At 43.6% G+C, this 27,028-nt stretch overlaps 1 protein-coding gene across 1 annotated transcript in view; it reads right to left on the bottom strand.

Annotated features, from left to right (window-relative positions):
* Nucleotides 1–27,028, bottom strand: part of GLRA3 (glycine receptor alpha 3) — a 141,105-nt gene that overhangs the window by 75,620 nt on the left and 38,457 nt on the right. Inside the window, exon 3 of the mRNA XM_075930226.1 lies at nucleotides 25,608–25,675. Coding sequence (XP_075786341.1) covers nucleotides 25,608–25,675 — 68 coding nt within the window. The remainder of the gene's footprint in view (nucleotides 1–25,607; nucleotides 25,676–27,028) is intronic.

Below are 27,028 nucleotides of genomic sequence, written 5' to 3' on the forward strand. Positions count from 1 at the left end.
CATACAACACTCCCATTAATAAAGCTTGGTGATATCAGATGTTTGCCAATACATCATCATGCTAATTCATTCAATTTGTAGTTCACGATTACTCCTCATTCCTCTTTAGCTGTACTAACATATAGTCAGTTATTCCTCATTTTGTAATTGTGCATCAGATTTTTCCCTTCCTAACTGAAGAACTTTGCATTTATCTAGAATGCATTTTATCTTGTTAATTTCAAACCAATTCTTCAGCAATTTTCTTCTCTAGTCCTGCAAATTGCTTGCAACCCTTTCCAGATTCATTCCATCTGCAAATTTTATAAGTATAATTTATCCATTGGCAACCTCTGCAGGGCTGAAAGCAGGAACTAAGGGGCTGAAGTCCCAATTCCCATCCCCCCCCCAAACTGAAGCCAGGAATGAATCCTGGATCCCTGACACTCCCCATGCAGCAGAAGCCCTCAACCCCATGGGCAAAGTTGGGGGGCACTGGGGATGTTGCCCCCTAAACTTCAGTGGAAGTGCAGGGCACAGTTCAGAGGTGGGAAGCCAGAGCCGGGCAGGGTGTGGCAGCTGCTCATCTGTCTGGGGCCATGGCACAGGCAAGAGTGCTGTTTGGTCCTCTCCTACTGCTGATCCAGTACAGGGATTTGAAACTGCCCCTCGGTTCCCAACCCCCTTTGCTCACACAGCTGGTAAAAGCCACAGTGGTGGGGGACCCGGATCCATAGCTGGCAAAGCTCTAAGAATAGGGTGGGAACCACAAATCCCTCCTGGCACACAGCCTCTAGATACCCCTTCTATAAACGCTGAAGTATCCTCCTGTTTGCACAGAGCCACTTGGCCATACACAGCTCCTACCTGCTCCCTACCTCCTGAGCTACCCCTGGGCTGCACACAGTCCTTAGATACTGCCTCTGGTGGGGTAAAACCCTGGAGGTTTTTCGCCTTCCTCTGCATCTTGGGGTCTTCGAAGTATTTGAAGGCTTCAATAGCTGAGATATAGGTGAGAGGATTATTCTAGGAGGGGTGGGTGAGATTTTGTGGCCTGCACTGTGCAGGGGGTCAGAGTAGATGATCATAATGGTCCCTTCTGACCTTAAAGTCTATGAGTCTATGAGTCTAAAACAACCATTATTGAGTTTTCTTCTTTACCCTGTGAAACTTCTGATACACAAAATAATTTAGCATGAGGCTTGGAGAAAGGCTTATCACATCATACACAAGCACTGTGCTGCAGTCTTTGGTTGAGGGTGGGGAAATTAAGGAACATGAATTTTACAAGGCAGTTGAATTTTTATTCAACATCTCTGAAGTAGCTTAAATACTGAAAACATGTCTTTGAGTGCACAGAAAACTTTTGTGGTTCTTGACAGAAGGATGCTGATGTGGGATGATGTACAAAGCAGTCTTGCCTTTGCCACACACGACTTCCCACCTTAGATGATATGACACTAGATGAGAACTGATTTTTTAAGAAATGGACAAATGCAAACCCAATAATACCCTGTCACATGTCTGACTCGAACACTCAGAAAACCCCCATTTCTGAAAGATGGTGGAACATTTTTCAAAAGATGGACAATAAGACAGTAGAATAATCAGATCTGGCAAAGGCAGATGAGTTCAATTTGTACCAGGCACCATAGCCCCTGTTGGACATGTCCTTTCAGTAATGAATGCAGTTTGGTCACCTGAAAAATCGTGTATCAGTATTTCTCCCATGAAGGCTGAGAGTGAATTTTGCCTTTGACTGTGTGGCGTTTTCTGACAAGTTGCTAAAAAACAAGTGGATCCTTCAAAAAATTGATTTACAAGACAAATACAGTCCACAACAAGTGTCATTCTGTAGAGGAAGCAAGCTGAGGACAAGGCAGGCAGACTGCTAAACAGCAGTAACCACTTAATTGTAAATATATATATTGAATTTTTTACCTATTATTAGTTACTAGAAGATTTACTTTGAATTGCTCAAGTGTTTGTGGGGAGCCAGGATGGAGGTGTGGGATGCGGCAGTCAGGGCAGGAGGTGGAAGATGTGGGAGGCTGAGGGCCAAGGATAGGGGTACAGGAGTCAAGATAGAGGGTGGAGCTCTCGGAAGAGGGGGTCTCAGGGCAGAGTGGGTGTAGGAATCAGGTTAGGGGGCTCAGGGCAAAGGGATGGGAGATGGGTAGTTAATGGGCTGCTTGTTGTGGTGAGGGTGATGCTGGTTTGGCTGTGGCTCCTCCATTAATGTGGTGGGGGTGGCCCATCCGCGGGGGCTGGTACAGTTTTTGGAGGGGGAGCTGTCTGTCTCCTCTGGACAGCTAACCTGCCCAAATTCTCTCCTGCTCAGCTGGTCGCTGCTGGCAAGGGGGTGGCTATCTGATTTTGCAGCTGGCCATAACAAGTTGTCTGGAATGACCCCTGACTCCTCTTGTGATAGCTTTTCCTCCTTTCAGTGACCTGCACCTTCTCTCTACACAATACCTTGGGAAGCACAGCTCCCCCAGCCTCTACTATCCTTAAGGGATGGGGTTGTGTAGTTCAACCCTGGGGGCTACAGTTCTAAGGCTGTGGCTGTTACTGTTTAGGAAAGGGGTGGGCAAATAACAGCTTGTAGGCAAGACCAGTCTGCAAGGGATAGTCCCTGGGGTGCTCCCAAAACACTGTATTTACTTGCACCTCTGCAGGTACAGCGGACAACAGCTCCCATTGGCAGCAAATCACCAATGATTGCCCATTGGGCTGCTTTTATCATGGGAAAGCAAGAACGGTTGTTTTTGCTCTTTTCTAATGTCAGAGCTCCAAGTATAGAACTTGTTTTGCACTGGCTTCTTTCTTATGAAATTATTGGTCAGATTCTGATAGCCTTATTCATGTTAGATAGTAGTTTATTTGGACAGCAGTCCCACTGGATTTTATAGGACTACTTGCACTATAAGGCTGTGTCTACACTGGCAAGTTATTCCAGAAAATCAGCCGCTTTTCCGGAAAAACTTGCCAGAGTCTACGCTGGCCGCTTGAATTTCTGGAAAAGCACTGGCGATCTAATGTAAAATCATCAGTGCTTTTCCGGAAAAAACTATGCTGCTCCCATTCGGGCAAAAGTCTTTTTCCGGAAACCTGTTCCGGAAAAGGGCCAGTGTAGACAGCACAGTAGTGTTTTCCGCAAAAAAGCCCCGATCGCGAAAATGATGATCGGGGCTTTTTTGTGGAAAAGCGCGTCTAGATTGGCCACGGACGCTTTTCCACAAAAAGTGCTTTTCCGGAAAGGCGTCCTGCCAATCTAGATGCGCTTTTCTGAAAATGCTTTTAACGGAAAACTTTTCCATTAAAAGCATTTCCGGAAAATCATGCCAGTGTAGACGTAGCCTAAAGGTATATCTACACTACAAAGTTAATTAGAACTAACAGTTGTTAGTTTGAATTAACTTTAATGGGGCTACACATGCAAACCGCTATTTAAATCGAACTAGCGGAGCGCTTAATTCGAACTAGGAAAACCTCATTCTACGAGGAGTAACACCTAGTTTGAATTAAGTAGTTCAAATTAAGGGCTGTGTAGCCACTTAATTTGAACTAGTTGGAGGCTAGCCCTTCCCAGGTTGCCCTAGTGGCCACTCTGGGCCAAGCCAGGGAAACTCTTCTGCCCCCCTCCCGGCCCCAGAGCCCTTAAAGGGGCACGGTGTGCCCACAGTGCCCGTGCCAGTTGCAAACCTGCCAGCATCCAACCAGAAGACTCTACACCTGGCACGGGATGAGCCAGCCACCCGCTGCCACCCAGCCCTCCACCTCTTCCCAGGACCAGGCTGGCAGCTCATACGATCCTGCCCGGGTCTGCAAAAGGTGGGCACCTGCCTGGTCTAGTGCAGAGATTGCGGACCTCATTGAGGTTTGGGGGGAGGCCTCCAATGTCCATGATCTCTGCACTAGGCACAGGAATGCGGCCGTCTAGGGCAGGATAGCTGCCAGCCTGGCTACCAAAGGCCACATGTGAACCCAGGAGCAGGTTTCCAAGAAAATCAAGTTGGTCCAATGAGACCCCTGACCTTGATCCCGGAACTTAGAACATAAGAACATAAGAATGGCCGTACTGGGTCAGACCAAAGGTCCACATAGCCCTTTAGCCTGTCTGCCAACAGCAGCCAACACCAGGTACCCCGGAGAGGATGGACCGAAGTCAATGACCAAGCAATTTGTCTCATGCCATCCAACTCCACAAACAGAGGTCAGGGACACCATTCCTACCCCCTGGCTAATAGCACTCTATGGACCCAACCTCCATGAATTTATCTAACTTCTCTTTAAATTCTGTTATAGTTCTAGCCTTCACAGCCTCCTGTGGCAAGGAGTTCCACAGGTTGACTATGTGCTGTGTGAAGAAGAACTTTCGCATATTAGTTTTAAACCTGCTGCCCATTAATTTAATTTGGTGTCCTATAGTCCTTATATTATGGGAACTAATGAAGAACTTTTCTTTATTCATCCTCTCTACTCCACTCATGTTTTTATATACCTCTATCATATCTCCCCTCAGTCTCCTCTTTTCTAAGCTGAAAAGTCCCAGTCTCTTTAGCATCTCTTCATATGGGACCTGTTCCAAATCCCTAATCATTTTAGTTGCCCTTTTCTGAACCCTTTTCAAGGCCAAAATATCACCTTTTTTGAGGTGAGGAGACCACATCTGTACACAATACTGAAGAGATGATACCATAGTTTTATACTTCCCCTCCTCCTTCTTCCCCTGGCTTCCCCCTTCCCGCTCCCTCCTCCCAGGTTTCCCCCTGCCCTCTGTCACCCTCTCTCTTCCCCTCTCCCCAGAGGTTAATTCCCCTCCTCCCCCTCAGTTTTGTTAAATAAAGAGAGTTTCTATTTTTGAACACACGTATCCTTTATTTTTTACATCAGGAAGGGGGGGTTGGGGCGGGTAAGTGGAAGGAGGTGAGGGAGGAATGGGGTACGAGCCCCTGATGGGGAGGAGTGGGATGGCTTTTCAGGCTCCTCGGGGTGGAAGCTCTCCCGCAGGGCCTCCTGGATCCTGACAGTCCCCCGATTAACTCCCTCCAGATGGCAGCCCGCGGCAAGTGCAGCCGGGCTGATGGCCGAGTGCTGTGATGTGCCGAGTGTGGGCACTCAGGGCACTCCAAGACAGGACTGCTTTGCTGTCCCTCATCGAGGTAGACAAGCAAGCGGGGAACCCTGAGAACTGTCTGTCCGGGGTGGGGGTTGGGTCGCTTTAAGCACAGCCCTCAGCTAGCCTGAGGCAGCAGCTCCACCCTCTAAGTCCTAACCTGATGCCCTGCCGGCACTGGTTCTGGTCAGCCTTAACTTCAGTTCAGGGTCCACTCAATGTAGACATGCTATTTCGAATTAGCAAAACGCTAATTCAAATTAGTTTTTAGGTCTAGATGCATTATTTCAAATTAGCTTATTTTGAATTAGCATTATTTCAAATTAGCTGTAGTGTAGATATACCCTAAGTTATTACTCAGAGTGAACTAGAGCACATCACCCCACCTCTGTCACACCAAACATAAACTACTTGTTTTTATTTTGAATGCCTGTTACCGTCTATCTCTCTCTCTATTTTTTATCTCTCATTTACTAGTGAACCATAAATGCTCAGCACTGTGTGTCTCATGATACCAATCTCCACCTCCTGGTGTTAAATTTTCAAACAAACATGTTTGTGCTTTCTCCCATTCTGCCTTTCTTTCCTGGAACTCCAGATAAACATATACAAAAAGCTACCTTAATAGCCTCCTACAAAATCTTCAAATCTCTCCCTTTTGCTGAAACAAAAAACAGGACTATGTAGCACTTTAAAGACTAACAAAATGGTTTATTAGGTGATGAGCTTTCGTGGGCCAGACCCACTTGCTCAGATCAAATTGTGGAAGAAAATAGGCATGACCATATATACCAAAGGGATACAATAAAAAAAAGTGAACATGTATAAAAAGGACAAATCAAATTTCAGAACAGAGAGGGAATGGGGGGGAGAGGGAAGGTACATGTCTGTGAGCTAATGATATTAGAGGTGATAATTGGGGGAGCTATCTTTGTCAATAGTTAGAAAATTAGTGTCTTTGTTAAGACCCCAGTGTAAAGTGTCAAATTTAAGCATGAATGACAGTTCAGAGGTTTCTCTTTCAAGTCTGGTGTTAAAATGTCTTTGAAGCAATATGCAGGTAATCAAATCGTTGAGACAATGCCCTTTCTGGTTGAAATGGCAAGAAACTGTTTTTTCTTTGTTATCCTGTGTGATATCCATGTTGTGTACATTGATTCTTTGGCGAAGTGTCTGAGATGTTTGTCCAATGTACATAGCAGATGGACACTGTCGGCACATGATGACATAAATTATATTTCTGGATGAGCAGGAATATGTGTTCTTGATCTTATAACTGAATTGGTTAGGTCCAATAATGGTGTCAGCAGAATAAATATGTGGACAAAGCTGGCAACAGGGTTGGTTGCAAGGAAAAGTTCCAGGGTTGGTATTAGTGTGGTATGTCCTGTGGTTGTTGGTAAGAATCATCCTGAGGTTAGGTGATTGTCTGTAGGAGACTATGGGTCTGTCTCCCAGAGCCTCTCGGAGTGTAGTATCCTGTTCTAGCATAGGTTGTAGTTTATTGATAATGTGTTGGACCGGTTTAAGTTGGGGGCTATAGATGATGACAAGTGGTGTTCTATTGTTGGTTTTCTTGGGTCTGTCTTGAAGTAGATGGTTTCTGGGTATTCGTCTGGCTCTTTCAATTTGGTTTTTTATTTCTCCAGGTGGGTGTGATTCCAGGAAAATCTTGGCAATGATTCTGGGGTGCTGAGACTACTGCCTATCATGCTGACTGATATTCTTTCATTGTTTTCTTGAACTTTTCCATCTGTTATCTCTTGGCTGATACGTAGATTGTAAGCTCTTTGTGGGAAAAGAGTCTTTTTTGTGAGTGTGAGCTGTGTGTAGCATGGTTTCCTGGACTAGCGCAACCAGGCATTATTTATTATTTGTATTACCCTAATCTGGCTCTCTGTCTTTTGTGAGAGGGAGGGATTGTTCATCTTGTTGCCTGATCTTTTTGAAAGCATATATTATGGCAAGGAATTCCTAGCAATGGGACTTCTCTTTGTGGTGGATCATATCTTTGCTTTATTAGAAGTCTGAAGCTATGGTAAGAGTAATCACAATTTTGTGACAGGAAGTTGCAGAAGATGTGTTCACTATTAATTATAACTCATTAATCTGTCAGAGATTCAGCATAACAGCTGATTGGTGAGTACTTAACTTTAATTGTCATACCAAATCTGCAACACAGTAACTAGTTATGACTAATGCCAATCATCTTTGAGAACATGCTTCTCTGTACAGCCTATCCTTAGGGCATTCATCACAACAGTACTTTAGAGATACAGGCAGTCCCCGACTTACGTGGATCCGACTTACGTTGGATCCGTAGTTACGAACGGGGCTTTTCTCGCCCCGGAGGACGCAGGTGGCGGGACCGCCCAGATGCGCCGCGGTCCCGCCGCCCGCATCCTCCGGGGTAAGAAAAGCTGCTCCGCGTCTCCCTAGTCTGCTGGGGGGGCCCTTACTTCTTACTCGGACTCCTGTAACCCTCATTGTACGAGGAGTAAGGGAAGTCAGAGAAGAGTGCTCTATTTTGAAATAAATGCTGTGTAGATGCTCCCTGTTTCGAAATAAGCTATTTTAAAATAAGATATTCAATTGATGTAGCTCAATTTGAGTAGCTTATTTTGAGGTAAATCCTGCAGTGTAGATACACTAAGAAACCTTACCCAGAATAGATGGGTTTGCTTTGGTTGATTCCATTTCATTCTATTCCTGCTTCATTTTTCTGTTCCTTTGCTGGAAATAGGAATATTTCCTTTGTGGTGTCTCAATTAGTTGTTTATGGCTGTCTCATAATGTAAGTTGCTGGATGTATTAGTTACAAGCATGGTATTATAAATGTTGGTTAAAGCCAAGGATAGATATTTTTATCAGTTGCATAATCAGAAAGCAGTATGTAGTAGTAATAATAAATGTGGCAAAGACTTTTCTGGGATGTCTGGGAATATATTTTTATCACAGTATGAATACTTGTTAATGGAAGTTGTGTGTTTATAACTCCCAATGCATTATGCTAAAATCGTGCAGTAGCATGCTTGGGTTAATTGAGCTAAAACTGAAATAGGACAGCAGCTTTTACAGTGGTTTTAATTTTGAAGAATAGTGGCAAGGGTTAGTAAACATTTATATGACAGTGTGCATAAGCATATATAATGTACAAAATGTCTATGTCTACATGCACTTTTGCCACATTTCTCAGTGTACAAGTGGTAGCTTTAAAAGCACTGGCGGGTGATGAGTAGTCACTGATAAAGATACTGCTGCTCTCACATCTTAAGGTACATGTGGGTAGGTTGAGCTTTTCTGAGCTGAAAGGCACCATGACGAAGACAGGAGTGGGGAGAAAGGACATAGCTTTCTTTCAAGCTCATCAAGCCCTCGCTGACCACTTGCAAATGGGTTTAGTATACATACTACACACTGTCTAATATGGCTGTCAGACTTGAAATGTTTTCAGATGGCATAGACTATAACAACAATTAACATGTATCGCTTTTCATCTATAAAATACTAATATGTCTACTAAGTTGAGAAGCTTTATCAGCCACAATATAGGCAATATTATAACGTGGAAGTAATGTTATATAAAATGAAATAGGAAAGTTAAGGTGTAAATTCAACTGTCTGAGCTCACAGGCATATTGGATTTGTACTTTTCTCCATTTTTAAAACTAATATTTAGAAAGCAAATGAAAGCAAACAAAAACATGAAACCAATGTTACCTCGTCCCCAAACCACAACATATGTATTTTATCCATGCACTTCTAGTAAGACACTGAATGTCATGTATACAACACCATGTTCAACACATACTATCAAAGACAGTACCTAAAGGCTAAACTAACCATTGTGTGTGTGTGTGTGTGTGTGATATTAAAGAAAGCCATCCAAAACTATTTCAGTGCATTAAGTGCGCATCTAAAAGATGGTGTATTTATCTGTTTGCCTTGGTTCTTGGATGGTCCCTATTACTGCAGTGTCCCTTACACCTTATCTACAGTTACATTTATGCCTCCAGTCTACCACGACTTGGATGTAGCATTGGAGGCCATCAACATTCACTCTGAAAAGATCATACGGATGTCAGGTGCTTTTTCCTTCCTAACAGCTGAACACTCCGACCACTGCTAACTCTGCTGAGAGCTTGCATCTTGACTCTAGAGCCCACATGTAGTAGCACTGCATTCCGTTAAACAGTAATACAGGCCATGACACTTCATCCAGAACTAATCCTATTTTGACAATAAATCAGCTTTCTTCTGTTACTGTAAAGTTAAATTTTGAGCCACGAATATATATATTTTCAAACAGTGTAAAGGCTACTTTTTTATAAGCACAAAAAGAAACATGGGATAATTTGTTATACAAAGAGAGCAAGGTTTTTTAAAATATAATTTTATAGTTGAAATAAGGCAGTGAAGATATAGTACAAATATATTTTGGTTCAGACTCTACCCATATTTTGGTTCAGACTCTCCCACAAAACTGATTTCCCCCTTATTTATTTCCTTATTTATTGCAATATCATTATAAAAAGCAGATGAATAATCATTTACCATACTTCTTTTAAATCAAGAGGTTAAGTATAGATAGTTTCTACAAACTTTTTACTATTTGTCACCAAACCATGCCTGAATGTGCTTTTCAGTATTTTCCATTAGAACGTTTTGCTCAAATAATACAAGCCCAGACGTATTCACAGTATCATTGTAACAACTGCTAGTGTTAAACTTATTGTTGTGTTGGCAGTATTTCCAAAGTTATTTCCTTTTTCTGAAGGTTAATAATTCATATGTAAGACAAATTGCTCCAGACTCACAAGAATACATTTACCATGTAATATAGCCAAACAACAGGACAACAAGCCAAATGTGGGGTCATAGATAGTACACAGAGAGAGTTAGTAGAAGTTGGGGAAGATGGTCAATTGATGATTTTAGTATGCCAAGAATTCTTTGACTTCCCCTCTAAAAACAGAATTTTGAGCAAGTTCCACTGAAGCTGTTTTCCTTGTCCCTATCTACGTACTTGCTTTCTGGCCTCATGTGGGAGAAGAGACCACCTGAAACACCAAAAGAACTGAGGCATTCTCCAGTTGTGGGGAGAGATGAGAAGACTGGACAGCAGCAAAACTGAATAGCTTTTAGGAATTTAAAAAAGGAATCACCTCTAAGTCACAAAGTATAGGTTCACATTCAACTTTTGCACGGTAGTCCATTCCAGTACAAGTTGAACCTCTCTAGTCTGATATTCTTTGGACCTGCTCGGTGCCAAATGAGAAAATTTGCTGAGCCACAGGAGGTCAATATTGTCTAGAAGCATTAACAACACTTCCATTGCCTACTGGGCTCTTAACACATGTAGGGATAAATTAAAGCTAAATAACAGCACACTGAGAGCCAGGGTTGATGGCTATAAACAAACTTTATGGGATAGCAGGAAACTTGGCCACACCCATGATAAGCGAACATCCAGCTAATTAAAATTATGCCAGACCACGGATGTTGACAGACTAGAGAGTGCTGGACTACAGAGGTTCAACCTGTACATCCTAGGCTACGTCTACACTGGTATGATTTTGCGCAAATACTTTTAACGCAAGAGTTTTTGCATTAAAGTATTTGTGCAAGAGAGCGTCTACACTGGCATGTGCCTTTGCACAAGAGATGTGCTTTTGTGCAAAAGCATCCGTGCGAGTGTAGACACTTTCTTGTGCAAGAAAGCTCCGATGGCCATTTTAGCCATCGGGCTTTCTTGCGCAAGAAATTAACGTTGCCTGTCTACACTGGCCTCTTGCGCAAGAAGAGTTGCACAAGAGGGCTTATCCCTGAGCAGGAGTGTCAGAGTATTTGCTCAAGAAGCACTGATTTTATATATTAGAATGTCAATGTTCTTGCACAAGTACTCGAGGCCAGTGTAGACAGGTGGCAAGATTTTGCACAAAAGCGGTTGCTTTTGCGCAAAATCTTGCCAATGTAGACACAGCCCTAGAATCTGATCAGATCTATCAAAATGATCTATTTCCTATCTTGTGATAAATGTGTGGATTATATATTATCCATACCATGAGGCCTTCAAGGATTTATCAGCGTGTGCCAAGAATTGGAGCAGCTTCAAAGACACACTGATTATAGTAGCACTTAGAAAGCCTTAAAACTGTAATGATAGCACCTCTTCCTGAAGTCATAACAATCACATTTATGTACACCCTAAGAATTTCATTTTGAAAAGAAATGCTTATGAAAGAAAAGAGTTTATTCAAAATTATACATCTTTTCCACATTGTCTAGCTACTCAAATGGAATGTCCAGAAGGCTAACGTATAATTTTAAAAAAGAAAATAGAATAAATTGAAGACATAAAATCTAAGTTAAATTTTAAAATGAACTTAAGGTAAACCAAACTTGTCAGAGGAGTAGAGTTCAGAGAGGTTACCCTAGTACTACTCATGGCAATGTGTAGGCATTGATAAGCTCTTCCACCATATGTGCATAAGCAAAGAGAAACAGTCTCTGAATGTCCTTGCTTTTTTATTTTTAGATTCACCTTTAACATTACTCTAAGTTCTGTAGCTTTTTGTGTTAATAGGGTTTTGGTAAATTGTAGGTTCTTGCAAAAATGAAGGCTAAAGGGTATATTCTTGATGGAGGGGGATTTATGGGTTTAATGCCTATTACCGCTAATAGGAGTTAAAGGCAAAAATCCCCATACATCAAGATGAGATTAACACCCATTAGCTAAATACACACACAAAGACAGTATGTCAAAGACATCTGAAAAATCATTTCCTTTGGATTTCATTTTCACATGCATAATTTTGACACTGGTATCATTGTGATTCATAAATTAAAAGAATGTTTTGACAGCTTGGTACAATAAAAACTATAAATATATATTAGAATAAAAACAGCTGCTAGTCAAAAACAAGATAATACACTGAATTAGCCTGTGTGCAGGTTACCACAAATCATTGACTGTGATGTATACAGTCAAAAGGTCACACACGAAAACTATAACAATGTATCATTATAGAAAGGGCCTCATACAACATGTAAAAGATCTAATCTACAGTAGAGGTGGATCTATTTAATCCCTGTATGATAAACACATGTTAGTTTTTATACTTCTTAGTAACACCTGTGGTAGTTACTTATATGGAGTATGTCTAGACTACTGAGTTTTTTTCGAAAAAAGTGGCCTTTTTTCAAAAAAACTTCACCTGCGTCTAGACTGCCATCGCATTCTTTCGAAATTAAATTGAAAGAATATGGCATTTTTTTCAAAACCTACTTTTACCAGGAAGAATGCCTTTTTTCAAAAGAGCTCTTTCAAAAAAATGTATTCTTGACTGCAAACAGGGCTTTTTCGAAAGAGAGCAACCAGATTGCTTGCTTTTTTGAAACCCTCGTGGCTGTCTAGATGATCGCTTTTGAAAGAGGCTTTTTTGAAAGAGCTCTTTTGAAAAAGCCTCTTTCGAAAGAGGTCTTATAGTCTAGACGTACCCATGGTGTCCATCACTGTCTCACAATCTCTATTGCGTTTATCCTCATAGCACCCCTGTGAGGCAAGGAAGTCCCGTGAGTCCAATTTCACAAACATAGAGAAGCTAAATGAATTGCCTAAAGTCACTCAGGAAGCCTGTGAAACACTAGAGACTTGACCTCAAGTTCTGTGTTAGGGCAGCTAACCTTTGGCCATCTTTCCTCTTTAACGCTAATCACTAATGGATAACATACATTTACTGCTTTAGATATTTAAAAATAAAAGGTGAAATAAAAAACAATTCACAGAGAAGGCATTTGATTTGTTTGTTCTGTTTTTTTCCTTTTTCTAGCTTAGTCTTTTTAGATTTCAGTGGTATTACCCATGTATCATCATGCATTTTTCCCTACATTGAGCACACACATAATAGCACTATTCTTCATTATATTAAGCACAAACATAAACTGGGCATGACCAGAAAAATAGACATGGGCCTTTATCTAACTGTACAGAGTTAGAAAAATTTATAAAAGGAACACTGATGGCAAGCTCTCACCTTTCCGTTCTTTAAAGATATTACGTTCACCAACCTAACGAATGGCAAACTGAGCACTAGTACATTATTACAAACTGCCCTTTTTATTCTTACGTGCTTAACATTCCTTTTCTCTTGAGGCCTAACCTCTTGAAGAGGGGCTGAGCCTTAAGGAGATACTATCTACCCACTGCTACCCCTGCAATTAATGGGAGTTCAGGGTGCTGAATGCTTTACAGGAGTAAGTCCTTAGATAAAATCTCTAGAACATTTGAGCCTATATGAAATATTTGGCTAAATCAGGGATTGAATTATCAGAGAGAGAAATTGGGAAAGTAATTAATCCAGTGAGACAAAACTGAAGAAGTAAAAATGCTAGCAAGGCAGAGGTTGGACAAATGAGAATAGTGCCATTTTTCCAGTGTGCTTTCAATGTTGAATGGAGGTGGAAATGAGTAGGGATTCTGTAAGCTTTTTCCAAGCAGGTCCTTAGCAAAGCATGCCAGAGATCACATCTCTGGAAATCAGTCTGCAATTTTACCAATGATAAAAATAAAAAGATTATCTACAATATATATGTTTTCTGTCAAAGACTGGAGATTTGCCCTAGTTGAGAACATATTTTAGTTCTGAACTGGTCTTTAAAATGAATGTTGGTACTATGTAAAAGACACTTATTACTCTATTCAGTAATGCTGAGAACAACACAGATGCTTTATCGTGCAAATAATGTATTAATGGTCACTGATAACTTTATCTGATACAAAACATTTAAAAAAACTATTAGGATGTAAAAAAAGAAGATATCGTCAACATGATTTGATTCTTTCAAAAATGTGAATCCCAGGGTACATCTGCACTGCAGGGCTAAAGTCAAATTAAGCTACGCAACTTCAGCTACGTCAATTGTGTAGCTGAAGTCAGAAGAGATTAGTTTGGCTTTTGGCACTGTCTACACAGCACGAAGTCTAAGGAAAAGCATTCTTCTTGTGACTTCCCTTACTCCTCGTGAAATGAGGGTTACCATGAGTCAGAGTAAGTAGTCCTCCAGCTTGACATAATTTTGATATAAAGGTGTATAACGTAGATGAGTACTATGTTATTTCAGAATAACGGCAGTTATTCCAAAATAATGCTGCTGTGTAGACGTACCCACAGTGTCTAATACAAATACCATATATTAGCTCTCAGTGTTGTATCTACTGTGCTAGTGAAGATAATATTTCCGTTAAAAGCATTTGTGGAAAAGAGCGTCTAGATTGGCACGGACGCTTTTGCGCAAAAGCACTTTTTGCAGAAAAGTATCCGTGCCAATCTTAGACGCGGTTTGGCACAAGAAATCCCCGATTGCTATTTTCGTCATTGGGGCATTTTTGCGCAAAACGATTCTCAGCTGTCTACACTGGCCCTCTTGCACAAAAGCATTTGCACAAGAGGGCTTTTCCTGACTCTCCCATTTGTGGAAGAACACTGACAATCTTACATTAGATCATCAGTGATCTTGAGCAAATTCAAAGCGGCCAGTGTAGACAGCTGGCAAGTTTTTCCGCAAAAGCAAATGCTTTTGCAGAAAAACTTGCCAGTCTAGATGCAGCCTTCATGTATGTGAAGAATATATGATATGTCTTTTATTGAAAAGGAAAATAAAATGAAACTGGGAGATTAGAATGCAGGTTCAGCAAGGGGATTTGCATAGATTAATCTGTTCATGTAACAAACTGAGCAGCTGCTGGCCCAGTAGTATTTGAAAGACCTTTGTCTGTGTCTGACTCGGTGACCTAGGCTAAGGACTGCAGAAACAGGATCACGATAAAGAATATGGAAAGATAAATAGCACAAATTTCAAACCTAGTGCAAGATCAGCCTATAAACTGCAAAAGCAATGTTTCTATTTTCTCTTCTAGAAGGAAAAGATTAAATTTTCAGACTAGAGGAAAGGAAGAATTAAAAGAATTTCTATAGTGCGTTGAATCCGGAAGATTACCTGCATTTAAGTTATGGGGGTTGTGATCTAAAATGTGCGAAGTAAACCACTCTGCATCAAAGTACTGCTAGAAAAGTGCTTTGTTGGATGAGGGCCACAGTGCCCAGCACCATGTGAGATGAAGCCTTTTAGTCAAATTTAAGGCTCAAAGTTACACAAGCTCTGTGGCCAGAATGGCAAAATTCCACTGAAAACACATGCTACTGTTGTGTTTTTTATGAATAAATGCCCACTCTTAATTTAATAAAATGAAATTGATTTAATTCCACCTATCTTACAATCATGAGATGTTTAGCCATTCAAGTAAGTAAATTAATTCAGTTGAATTATAAAATGTTTATAGTATGCTTCTAAATCTAGTAAGAATATTTTTATTTTGAAGTATTTTTGCCTTTGGCTATCATTGCTTCACTTTTAAAATTCCTGTATCACACAATAAGGAATACAAATGGTGAGCTAAATTTGGAAGCTCTTACTCATCTCTTATCTCCTCCCCTGACCCGGCATAGCTCTTATTTATGTCTTGATGAGTAATATATACCAGGGACCAAATACTCAGCTGGAGGTAGGTTACATCAACTTAGACTCCCTTAGACTTACTTAGACTCAGTTAGACTCATGCCTTCTTAACTACATATTATTTACACCATCTCTTTTGGCTTGTTGAGACTGATCTGAAAGGGACTGTGAGCCTACATTATTTTAATGCTCATCCTAAAGTAGCAGATCATCTGAATATAAAGACAAAGCTACTAACTGGAGGAATTAATGAGGTAGCTTAATTTAACTCATTCGTAGGTCTTTCATTTACACCTTCTGGCTCCTTAGATTCCCTTGCACATCAGTCAAAGGGGATCTATTGGTCTACTAGAATCTAACAGAGTATGGAAGCCTGATATTCATCTCACACCAGAATAAATCTGACACAACTTCATTTACATCAATGAAAGTGCAGAAAAATTGATGTAAATAACATAAAAGTAGACCTACTGTTTTTAACATACCACCTCTGAATGAAACTAGTTGTCTCTTGTGTTATACATAGCCAAGCCAGCAGAGGGAGCTCAAAGATTTTGATCACCTTAAAAACCACAACATATAGAGATTTCTAGTATGTTGATACAGTATAGAATATAGGTGCATTGTTACAAGAATTCCTGTACACATTGGCAAATGTCTTTAAAACAATTCAGGAGATTAATATGCATTTAGAAATGTTAATTCTAGAGATGCTTTTAATGATCAATTCATGAGTTCCTTAATTCATATTTATTTTTTTTCTAAAAATCTTTTATGTAAAGATTGGAAAGAAACACTTCAATAAAAATTTGGATAGTGTAATTGCAGGCATCTAAATTGTCCGTATAAATAGTGATTTAAAATAAATCTCAAGAAGAAAGTATCTGGCCAGATATGTTTAATGTAATTTAGACAGACCAACAATTAGTAAAATACTGTGACATGACCCTATTCAACACAGTTGCCTACAATATTCCAGTTTGTAAAAAAATGCCAGATGTTACTATTGTAATTATAAGGTAAATACACTGTCCTAGTTTTCAAGAGCTGTTCATCATTGCTGTTGTGAAGGTACGAATTCAAAACCAAAATAAAAGTCCCAAATAAAGTCACGTATGTTTGAGCGCTCATATTTTAAAATGATTAATTTCATAATGACTGAATTCAACAGCTGACCATTAGTAAAAGTCTTCTCTGAGCAGCAGCAGCATATAAACAAATTACCAGTATTACAAACTGTCAGCAACTCCTTTGCAATCTAGGTTGCATTTTTTTGTCCAGCCATAAAATGTTTGCAAATGGCATTACTAACAACTAAATAAACACTATTTCATGATGCTGAAAATGCTTTGAAATTTCCCATATTTTTAATTTATGTGACTCTAGGCTATTTATGACATACCATGATAAGTGTGTATTGTTTAATGACATTAATTGTGCCTGAGAACAAATTATATAGATGACTATTTTCTTATATAGAACTGTCTTTCAAAGATCATTATAGCTAAAGTTAAATATTATATGTACCGTATTTTCTGGCGTATAAGGCGACTGTGCGTATATGACGACCCCCTAATTTTCTAGTTAAAACATAGGTTTTCGCCTATACTCGCCGTATAAGACTACCCCCCCTTAAGTGGCCAACCGGCAGCGCCCCAGCTGCTCTGCCCCAGGGTCCACAACAAAAGCCTGGTCTGCTGGGGGGGGAAGCTCACTAGCTGCGCCCCCCCCCCAGCAGACTAGGGACACGGGGAGCAAAGCCGCAGCGGCAGCGGGGTGCCGCGCCTCTGAGGCTTTGCCAGAGCCTCCGCCTCCCTGGCTTTGCTCCCGGTGTCCCTGGTCTGCTGGAGACGGTCCCCAGCAGACCAGGGGCACCGAGAGCAAAGCCGCAGCAGTGGCGGGGTGCCGCGCCTCTGAGGCTTTGCCAGAGCAAAGCCACAGAAGCGCGGCATCCCGCTGCCGCTTCGGCTTTGCTCCCGGTGCCCCTGGTCTGCTGGGGACCCTCTCCAGCAGACCAGGGACACCGGGAGCAAAGCCTCTGAGGACGCCGGCAGCAGAACAGCCGCAGTGCGTCTGGGCTGTCCCGCTGCCGGCTTCCTCTGAGGCTTTGCAAAGCCGCGGAGGGGCTCGGGCAGTGGGGCAGCCCAGGAGCGCCTGGGCTGCCCCGCTGCCGGAGCCCCTCCGTGACTTTGATCCGCGTCTTCCTGGTCTGCAGACCAGGGAGAAGTGGAGCAGCTTTTCTCGCCCTGGAGTACACGGGCGGCGGGACCACGAGGTCCCGCAGTCCGTGTCCTCCGGGGCGAGAAAAGCCCCATCCGTACCTGCAAGTCGGGGCCTGCTGTATGTTTATACCCGGCGTATAAGATGACCCCCGATTTTTGGGGGATGTTTTTTAGTATAAAAAGTCGTCTTATACGCTGGAAAATATGGTAGATGTGTTAACTGGTTTAACCTCTTTCCAAAGAGGTAATGAGCAAAATATATCACATTCATTTGTAGGAGAATATAAACTGCTACAATGTGAAAGTAACTTAATAATGGAGAAGAAATGGTTAAAATGGGAATTATAAGTTCAAGTTACTGGAAACAGTTCTGAATATGTTTTTATTGAATTTTACCTGTTAGCTTTTCAGAGCCAGGGGTGCATAGTTAGCAAGTAACTCTTTTAGGGTATGTCTAAACTACATGGCTCCGACAATGGAGCTATGTAGATTAGTTTACTTGGCAAAGGGAAATGAAGCGGCGATTTAAATACTTGCTGCATCAGTTAAATCAAAATGGCTGCCGCGCTGTGCCGATCAGCTGATTGTTGGCACAGCGCGGCAGTCTAGATGGGGATCTGCCATCCCCAGAACCCTTTGTTGGCAGATCCTTTATGCCTTGTGAAACGAGGCTTACAGGATCTGCCGATGAAGGGTTCTGGGGTCAGTAGATCCCCGTCTAGACTGCGGCACTGTGCCAACAATCAGCTGATCGGCACAGTGCATTGGCCATTTTGATTTAAATGAAGCAACAATGATTTAAATTGCCGTTTCATTTCCTTTGCCGTCCTGCCTAATCTACAAGGCTCCGTCAACGGAGCCATGTAGTTTACACACACCCATAAAAGCCAACAAAGGTGATCTTATGCCAATAGAAGGTATGTAGGCTCTAATCCAATTGATTTCAATGGGACTATTCCCATTCTTAAAGGTAGGCATATGCTTATATATTTTGCTGCATTAGGGCCTTGATGTTTGCTTTGTCTTTCCTGGTGAAATGAGAATGTAGCCCTTACATTTCAGCGAAATGTGGGTTCTGAGCACAGTGGGTTTTATAGAGGCAGTATCATTTGCTTTCTATTAAGTGGTACACCCAGTTAATAGGAAACCTGCTCACTCTAGCAGCACTCTGCCTACGCACTTATAGGAGAAGTGTCTGAACACACCCTATCCAGGAATGGGGTGCTTTAGGAACACTATTTCTTAGGGCATAATTTGGCCTCAAATGTAGTGCTAACTTCTTGATAAAGTTGCCTTTTCTAAAGTCCATATACTGCATTGAGTCTACTCATAGAACTGCCATAGATACCAGTGTGTGTGTTTTCTGTTCATGGATCAAAAGCAATATATATTTATAATTACATGAGTCAAAAGCTTCAGAGGGGTAGCTGAGTTAGTCTGTAACAGGAAAATCTTAAAACAACAAATAGACTAGTAGCACATTAAAGACAAACAAAACATGTAGATGGTATCAAGAGCTTTTGTGGGCGCAATCTATTTCTTCAGATGATTAGCATGTGTATAACTCCATTACGTTACATAGTGTTCTATCTTTTCAAAAGGTCTCTAGAAACATTAATCAGTCTATACCTCTGCTATATTGGTATTGTGTCTTTATTTTACAAATATGACACGTCAGGCACAGAAAATGTAATAGATTTGGCAAAGCAACATAGCAAACCAGTGACAGCATTGAGATTAAATGCACATGTTTTGGGCTCCCAGTTCTGCAATCAGATCATCCTACTCTCTGAACCAAAATTTAATCAAAGCATTTCTGTGTTTATACTAACACAAAAGATATAAATGTATTAACAAGTGTAAGTATTTGAAATATAATAAATGTATAAATGAAAGAAATAGGAAAATACTTAGTCTGACTTCCAAAGTAACTTTTTCATTTCTTATAGCATTTTTCTTTTAGGTAAAATTCTATCAGAACCAAATTTCACTAAAATTTAAGGGCTAAATTCTCATTTCCCCTGGAAAGATCTAGCAGTTCCCAAAGAGTGGACTGGGCGTTTCTACTTCCAACTTCATGTGTATTAGTAGCAGCTGCAGTCTGCTGAGCTCTCCTTTGCAGCGAGGTAAGACAAAGAATTTGTATAATTTTTTTGCTCATCTAGTCCCAGGGCTTCCCCCAAATTCCCCTTCAAGTGTGGCTAATATGATATATGCCTAGAGTGCCTCTCTTCAGCAGCTAAGGATTACATAATCTTGGTGCTTAATTTGTGCCAGGATTGAACCCTGCCACTTCTAGGCATGGCAATTCATAACGCTGGAGCCTCTGTGGGCTTGCTGTGTCTCTTATAAAAATAAAAAATAAATTCATTGTGCAGCAGCACCTCTTCCATTACAAACTGCAGCACTGGATAATCCTTCTGTTCAATCTAAATAAGTCTCCTTTGCTACTGGCCCTCAAAACCTCTTGGCTGTGTCTAGACTGGCCACTTTTTCCGGAAGATCAGCCGCTTTTCCGGAAAAACTTGCCAGATATCTACACTGGCCACTTGATTTTCCGCAAAATCACTGACGTTCTACTGTCCGAAATCCGTGCTTTGTCTGGAAAAGCTTTGATTTTGGGGCAAAAGTCCTTTTTGTGAAAAACTGTTGCGCAAAAGGGCCAGTGTAGACAGCTAGCTAAGACTTTTGTGCAAAAGCAGGCTAAACGGAAAAAAGCGGTTTGGAGTTCGGGAGACCCCGTAGGAGCTCCGGACTTCCTGGTAATCCGAGCTCTTAAAGCACATGCAGGCTGCTGAGCACATGTGGCAGGAGCGTGCCTCAGACCTCTGGACTGAGGTCTGCCATGGTGCCCCAGCCCTACCCAGCAGCCACATCACAGCCAGCATGGCAGCTCCGGGCGCTCAGCCACCTGCACCCCCAGCGCAGGAGGCCCCCAGGGCCGGAAAAGAAGGGCCCCGTCGTGGTCCTCCAGGGAGCTGGAGACCCTCCTGGACTTGTGGCAGGAGGAGTAGGGCTTCCACGACACCTGGTCCCAGTGCTGCAACGCCGACATCTTTGGCCGCATGGTCCAGGCGCTAGCCCAGCAGGGACATCCAGCCCGGAACCTGGAACCCAGCATTGCCACCCAGCAGGCCCCCTCCAGCAGCCCTGACATCTCCCGCGCAGCCTCCGAGGCCAGGGAAGGATCCACTGGTGAGTCTTGCACTTTACACTCACAAGAGCGGGGGGGGGGGGGGGGAAGGAGAGCATGTCACTCAGGCCACGTAAGTTGCATGCTGTGTAGCATTAGGCAGCAAACAGCACGTGCAACCACGTGCAGCCTGGTGACCGAGTGGCATGTGGCCGCGGCAGATAGCTGCAGGGCACGCCTGGGACCGTGCTGCTCACATACATTCGGGGGGACCAGGGGGGAAGGATGGATGCCGGCTGAAACCAGCCAGGGCCCCAGGGACTCAGCCCAGAGCCTGCACCTCCGCAAGGGTGCAGCACAGCGAACGGCACACTGTCCCATGCCTGGCTGTGAGGCACTGCCAGCTGCTCTTGGGTAAACTGCAGTGTCACAGCCCTGTGAACGTGGCCCCCACCGAGCCCCTCGCCTGCTCCCGGTGCCTTGGCTGGCTCCCTGAGGGAAGTCCCCACTGTGGCCACACATGTCCCTGGGCTATGTGTGTGAGGGATAGTGGGAGGGAGAAGGGGGGGAAGTGCTCGGTCTGCCCTTAGGGCCGCCTGAGTTTTTCTGCAAGGATGGGACACCCCCCCCCAGTCACTCTTCTGGTTCCATCCAGGAGATATCCCATGTGATGGGGTTCTGAGAGCCCAGACCACCTCTGCCAGATGTGCTCCCAGGCACTGTGTGGGGATGCATCTTGCTCCCTGTCAAACACCAGTGATTAGCCCAAAGCCTCACAGTCTCCACCAGCAGGGAGTTCCACAGGTTAACGCAACACTAGCGCCCTCCCGCCCTCCATGGGGCCAGGACACAGACCGGTGGTTACAATACATGGAGGAGGACCCTACTCCAGAGGCGGTCCTCCTTGCAAACATACAACATCGGGGGCCTGTGGGGGGAATCGAGTGGGCCCAAGCCACACAACTGTGGTGTCATCTGGACTCAGGGGTGGAGGGCATGAGGTGTGGGGACAGTGGCCAGCCTGCCAGACTGACCCATACTTTCTTCTCTTCCCTGCAGTGGGACCAAGCACAAGCCAGGGACCCTCCAGTCCGGCAGCAGTGGCACCCCCAGCTGCCCAACCACAGGCTCTGCCACCGGGACCAGCTCCTTCGCCGGTATATGCAGGCTGTTGAGCGAATTGAGGCATCGATTCGCGAGCGCATCCAGGGGGACCTGCAGTGGCACCAGGAGGCCTGGGCACAAGGATGGCTGACTCCATCGCCACCCTCACTGCTCACATAGCCCATGCCATTCACTATGGCATGGCCTTACCCCATGCCCCCGCCATCCCTCCTCTAGCACTGCCCATGCCCCCTCCTGCCCCTGCAATGCCCCCTCCTCCTGCCCACCTCTCCGTGCAGCCTGCCTTGATGCGACCTGACCCCGCATGCATGTCCAGGTCCGCCCCCGCAGGAGCACTCGCAGGAGCCACCCCTTCCAGGAATAGCTCCTCCCTCTCCCCGTCCCAGTTGAAGGTCTTCTCCCCGTCCCAGTTGAAGGTCTCCTCCCACTCCCCCTTGTAAATAAAAACAGATATTTTTCAGTTGAGAACAAAACTGTGTTGGTTATTGTGTTACTCGAGGTACCTGTAATAAATGATTTGAGATGCCAATTAGCCAACTAAATTTAAGAGGATTACAAAATGCGGACACCAAATTCTGTATCTATCACCAGTCATCCCTATAAGTGGTCATTGGTTTTTGGCACATAAATAAATACTGACAATTTTAAGTAAAATTTAAACCACAACTATATTAACATAGATAACAAACAAGCAAGAAAGCTTACAAGACGGACACAAAAGAAATATGTACGTAGCCTAGACGCAGGGGACGATTGTAGTGTTGCTGGCAACCTCAATCCTTTGGTCCTTCCAGGCCTCGGGAGAGGAACAGCCAGGAGATCCCTCGACGGAAGGTGACGGCGAAGCTGGCAACCTCAATCCTTTGGTCCTTCTGGGCCTCGGGAGAGGAACAGCCAGGAGATCCCTCAAAGATGACTGGAATCGGGTACGCTGACTTGAGCCTTCCACACGAACCACGAATCCTCTTCCTGTTCTTCAGGACAGCTTGGACAGGTGATGGTGACCTAAACCCTAGCCTAAACTAAAAGAAAAACCCTAGCTACATCCGACGCACCCGACGAACATTCACAATGATGGCCTATGTTCTTGGAACCGACAAGAGGGAAGGTAAGGGTAGGAGAGGGGGTAAGGGAGGGGATGGTAGAGAGTTGTATGGGGAGACCAAGGCGACCCTACTATGGGGCTTGTGCGAACATGTCCGTCAGGGCCTCTTGGATGCGCACTCCATCCTGGTGTGCCTGGTGGATGACAGCTGTGTGGGGCTGTTCAAACGTCTGTGCCTCGGCTGCCATCCATGCAGGGAGGAAGGCCTCCCCGCTCCGCTCCACAATGCTGTGGAGCACGCAGCACGCACCTCCATTGCATTCTGCTCACCCATCTCGAAACAGGTGAACAAACAATGGAAGTGGGCTTTTAAGTGGCCGAAGGCGAGCTCCACCTGATTTTGGGCCCAGTTGAGGCGGTCGTTGAACTGGGCCCAGTTCTGGTCCGGCCGCCCCATGTAGGACTACATTAGCCAGGGCAGCAGGGGCTAGGCCACGTTCCTGCTGATGCAGATGGGCATAGGCACATCCCCAACAGTCAACTACTGCTGGGGGAAGTAGGTGCCTGCCTCCAGCCTGTGAAACAGTCCGGAGTTGCGGAGGATGCGAGTGTTGTGTGCCCTGCCGGTCCAGCCCACGTAGACGTCCAGGAAGCGGCCCTGGTGGTCCACGAGGGCCTGGAGAACAATAGAGCAGTACCCCTTCCTGTTCGTGAAATGGGCTGCTCAATGCTCCATGGCCCGACGGGGATGTGGGTTGCATCCAAGCCTCCCCCGCAGTTGGGGAACCCGAGGGCAGCGAAGCCGGCCAGCGTAGAGTCTATGTTGCGCAGGCGGATCACTCTCAGTAGCAGAACATCATTGATGGTGTGGACAACCTGCAGAAGGGTGCAGAGAAACACAAGGGAGCACATCACATAAGGCAGCGGTGAGTGTGTGCTCCCTTGCCTCCCACCCCCATGATTCCCTCTGTCCTCACGCATGCACACACACACACACACACACACACACACACACACACACACACACACACCAGGGTCCCCTTGCCCCACGCCCCTCCCCCCCCACCAGCAGGCCTGTGCAAAGGAGGGACGGCCCAAACCCCTGGGTAACCCAGCCTGGAGTCTTGACTGCCCTTGGGCATGGAATGCAACACCCTTCTCCCCACCCCACTCCCCATGGGACTTACCTACATCACGACGACACCGACGGTGGATCTTTCCACCCTGAATTGCTGTGCCACCGATCGGTAGCTGTCCGGGGTGGTCAGCTTCTGTAGCGCAATGGCGACCCTCTTGTTCACGGGGATGGGTGCACACAGCTGGGTGGTGACTCTCTGTAGCACGGGGGTGAGCCAGGCGCACAGCTCCAGGAACGTCCGCTTTCGCATGCGGAAATTCTGGAGCCATTGCTGGTCGTCCCATTGCCCAAGGACCATCCGGTTCCACCAGTCCGTACTGGTGTCCAATCTCTAGAGTGGCCTCTCCACGGTGGGGTGCTGATGCCACGGGGATGCCATGGCATCCCTGGTGAGGGAGTTGAAGGCGATCTGTGTCTCCTGGTCCTGAAACACGAGGGCACCGGCCTGGAGCACCAGCTGCAGGCACTCAAAAATGGCCGACAGGGGCCAGAGCAGGCACATGGCCACCCACGGCTCCATGGCAGACAGAGCAGGGCACAAGAAACCAAAAGCAGTAGGGGGCAAAAGGGTGGTGTTCCCAAAAGTCAGAGGTCAACCACCAAACCTGCTATGGCTGTCAGTCCCTGCCAGAGGTCCTAATGCACGGAGCAGGAGACAAACGGCTGTCCGGTGAGACCCCTTTAAGCACGTGTCTGAATGGAGCTCCAGCCCTGCCCCCGCAAAGGGCTGGTGGCCTTTTGCCCTCTTCAAAATGGTTCTGGGCTTCTGCTTTTGCGCAAAAGCGCGCTGCCAATCTAGACGCAGTGTTTCGGCAGCTGTGGATATTTTTTCAGTAGAGTGGATTCTTTAATGTATATAATTTAATGTATTCTATACATTGGTGTTACATTTTATTTATAGTAAATCATACCTCACTGAAAGACATTATCATATAGTATGTATGCCTACCTCTGTTGTAAAATTAGAATAGTGGCTAACAAAGCCATTTAATGTGATATTATAAAGGTAATATGCACGGATTATTACTTTTTTAATTCAAATGTAATAAAAATATGAAATTTCTTTAAAACTAGCACTAAAAGACTAAAATATATGAAAAGCATAATTGTTGACCTTCATAGATGCATTCTCTCAGCATGATAAAAATAAAATGATTAATTTACTACCAGATAAACCAACTATTCAGTTAAATATTCTATTTATTGAACCATAAAAATGTTTTCCTCCTCAGTTTAGCTCCAGACTAACTGAAGATCTAACCTGCTGTTCAGTTCTTTCAGTTACTTTAAGTTGCATTTTAAATGTTTTCTGAAGTAGAGTGCCTTACCATGGTTGTCTCTGCGATGGATCCAAAGCTGTTTATAAATATGTTACATGTGACGTTAACTGGAGGGCCTACAAAAGAAAAAAAAATATTATGTGACCATCAAAATATGTTTGACTAAACTATGATGAAAACAAGGACTTAATCATTTGGGAAGAAGAAAGAGATGACATTCAGTGCTTCTTTTTAAGTGATGTAAGAGTATTTTTTTAGTGTAGGTTTAACTGTTTAATAGGTTTTTGTTTAGTTCTCTTTTTACAAAGATTCCTTAACTGTCCTGTAATTTGTAGAAATCCCAGTTAGGGCTCAGGAAAGAGAAGGGAGATCATCATGTCTTCAAAGAAGATGCTATGCAAAAGTGAATGTGCTTTTTGTTGAATTGTTCTATATCACCTAACACAATCAAGGGTCTACATGTCAGTTTTAGTAGAACAGAATATGTATCATAGCTCTCCTTTATAGCATCCAGGAAAAAAGTAACTGTTTACTTGACAGATTTGCTGTTTTTGAGCCTTTGTATGCCAGTTAGTAACAAAAGCACATTATTACAACTTTTTGTTCCTGGTTGCAAACACAGCTAAGAAAAAAAATGAGCTAGTATATTCCATTTTATGTGATAGCCACATTTTCTCAATTGCTTCCATAACTTATTTATTCTCTTAATTAGTGAAAAAAAAACATTTTTTCTTTTAACTGAGAGCTCTATCATCATTGTTTTTATATAGCTCAGTTTTGAATTTGAAAGCCAAGCTGGGTTCTTTTCTTGTTTGCAGTGACCAGTAATAAAAGTCACAGATCTGGAATTTAAGACCCAAATTAATAACAAGAGTAGTGTTCAACTATCCTGAGTAGTCCCACTGAAGTTATAAGCAGTTTTGTCATAGCTGATGCTTTACTGCAGATTTACATCAACAAGACTACTGCTGTAATAAATATTTGAAGGATCGGCACCTTTGTTAACAAAATTCTGCTGATGATCATGGACCAGAATAGAATCCAGCTCGCCTTTCAATTGTCTTGGCTCTGCAGTGAAGTACAGAAACAAAACAGTGCTAAAAGATATCCTTCTCAGTAAAGTAAACGGAGATGAGTACACAGAGGAAACAGATCTGTTGGACAAAAAGGTACCAAGTTTTCAGTCACTTTGACTGTGGTGACCTTTTAATTTACTAATGTTAAAGATTAAAGCTTTTTAATCTTGTCTGATGTTTCTTGACTTTCAATATAAGATAAGACTGGGGCCAAGCAGGGTGCGTGTGGGGGAGGGAATGGTAAGGTAACTTCAGGGAACTATATTTAATGGCTGCCACTGGGCTATCCAATGTGTGCGTGCATGTAAATTCCAGTTCAGCGATATATCACTTCTGTATATATTAGCACATTCTACTATTTCCAATTCAGTATGCTACTGTCTGCTTCAAAAC

This window comes from Pelodiscus sinensis, chromosome 5, assembly GCF_049634645.1.
Source record: "Pelodiscus sinensis isolate JC-2024 chromosome 5, ASM4963464v1, whole genome shotgun sequence".
Lineage (NCBI taxonomy): Eukaryota > Metazoa > Chordata > Testudines > Trionychidae > Pelodiscus > Pelodiscus sinensis.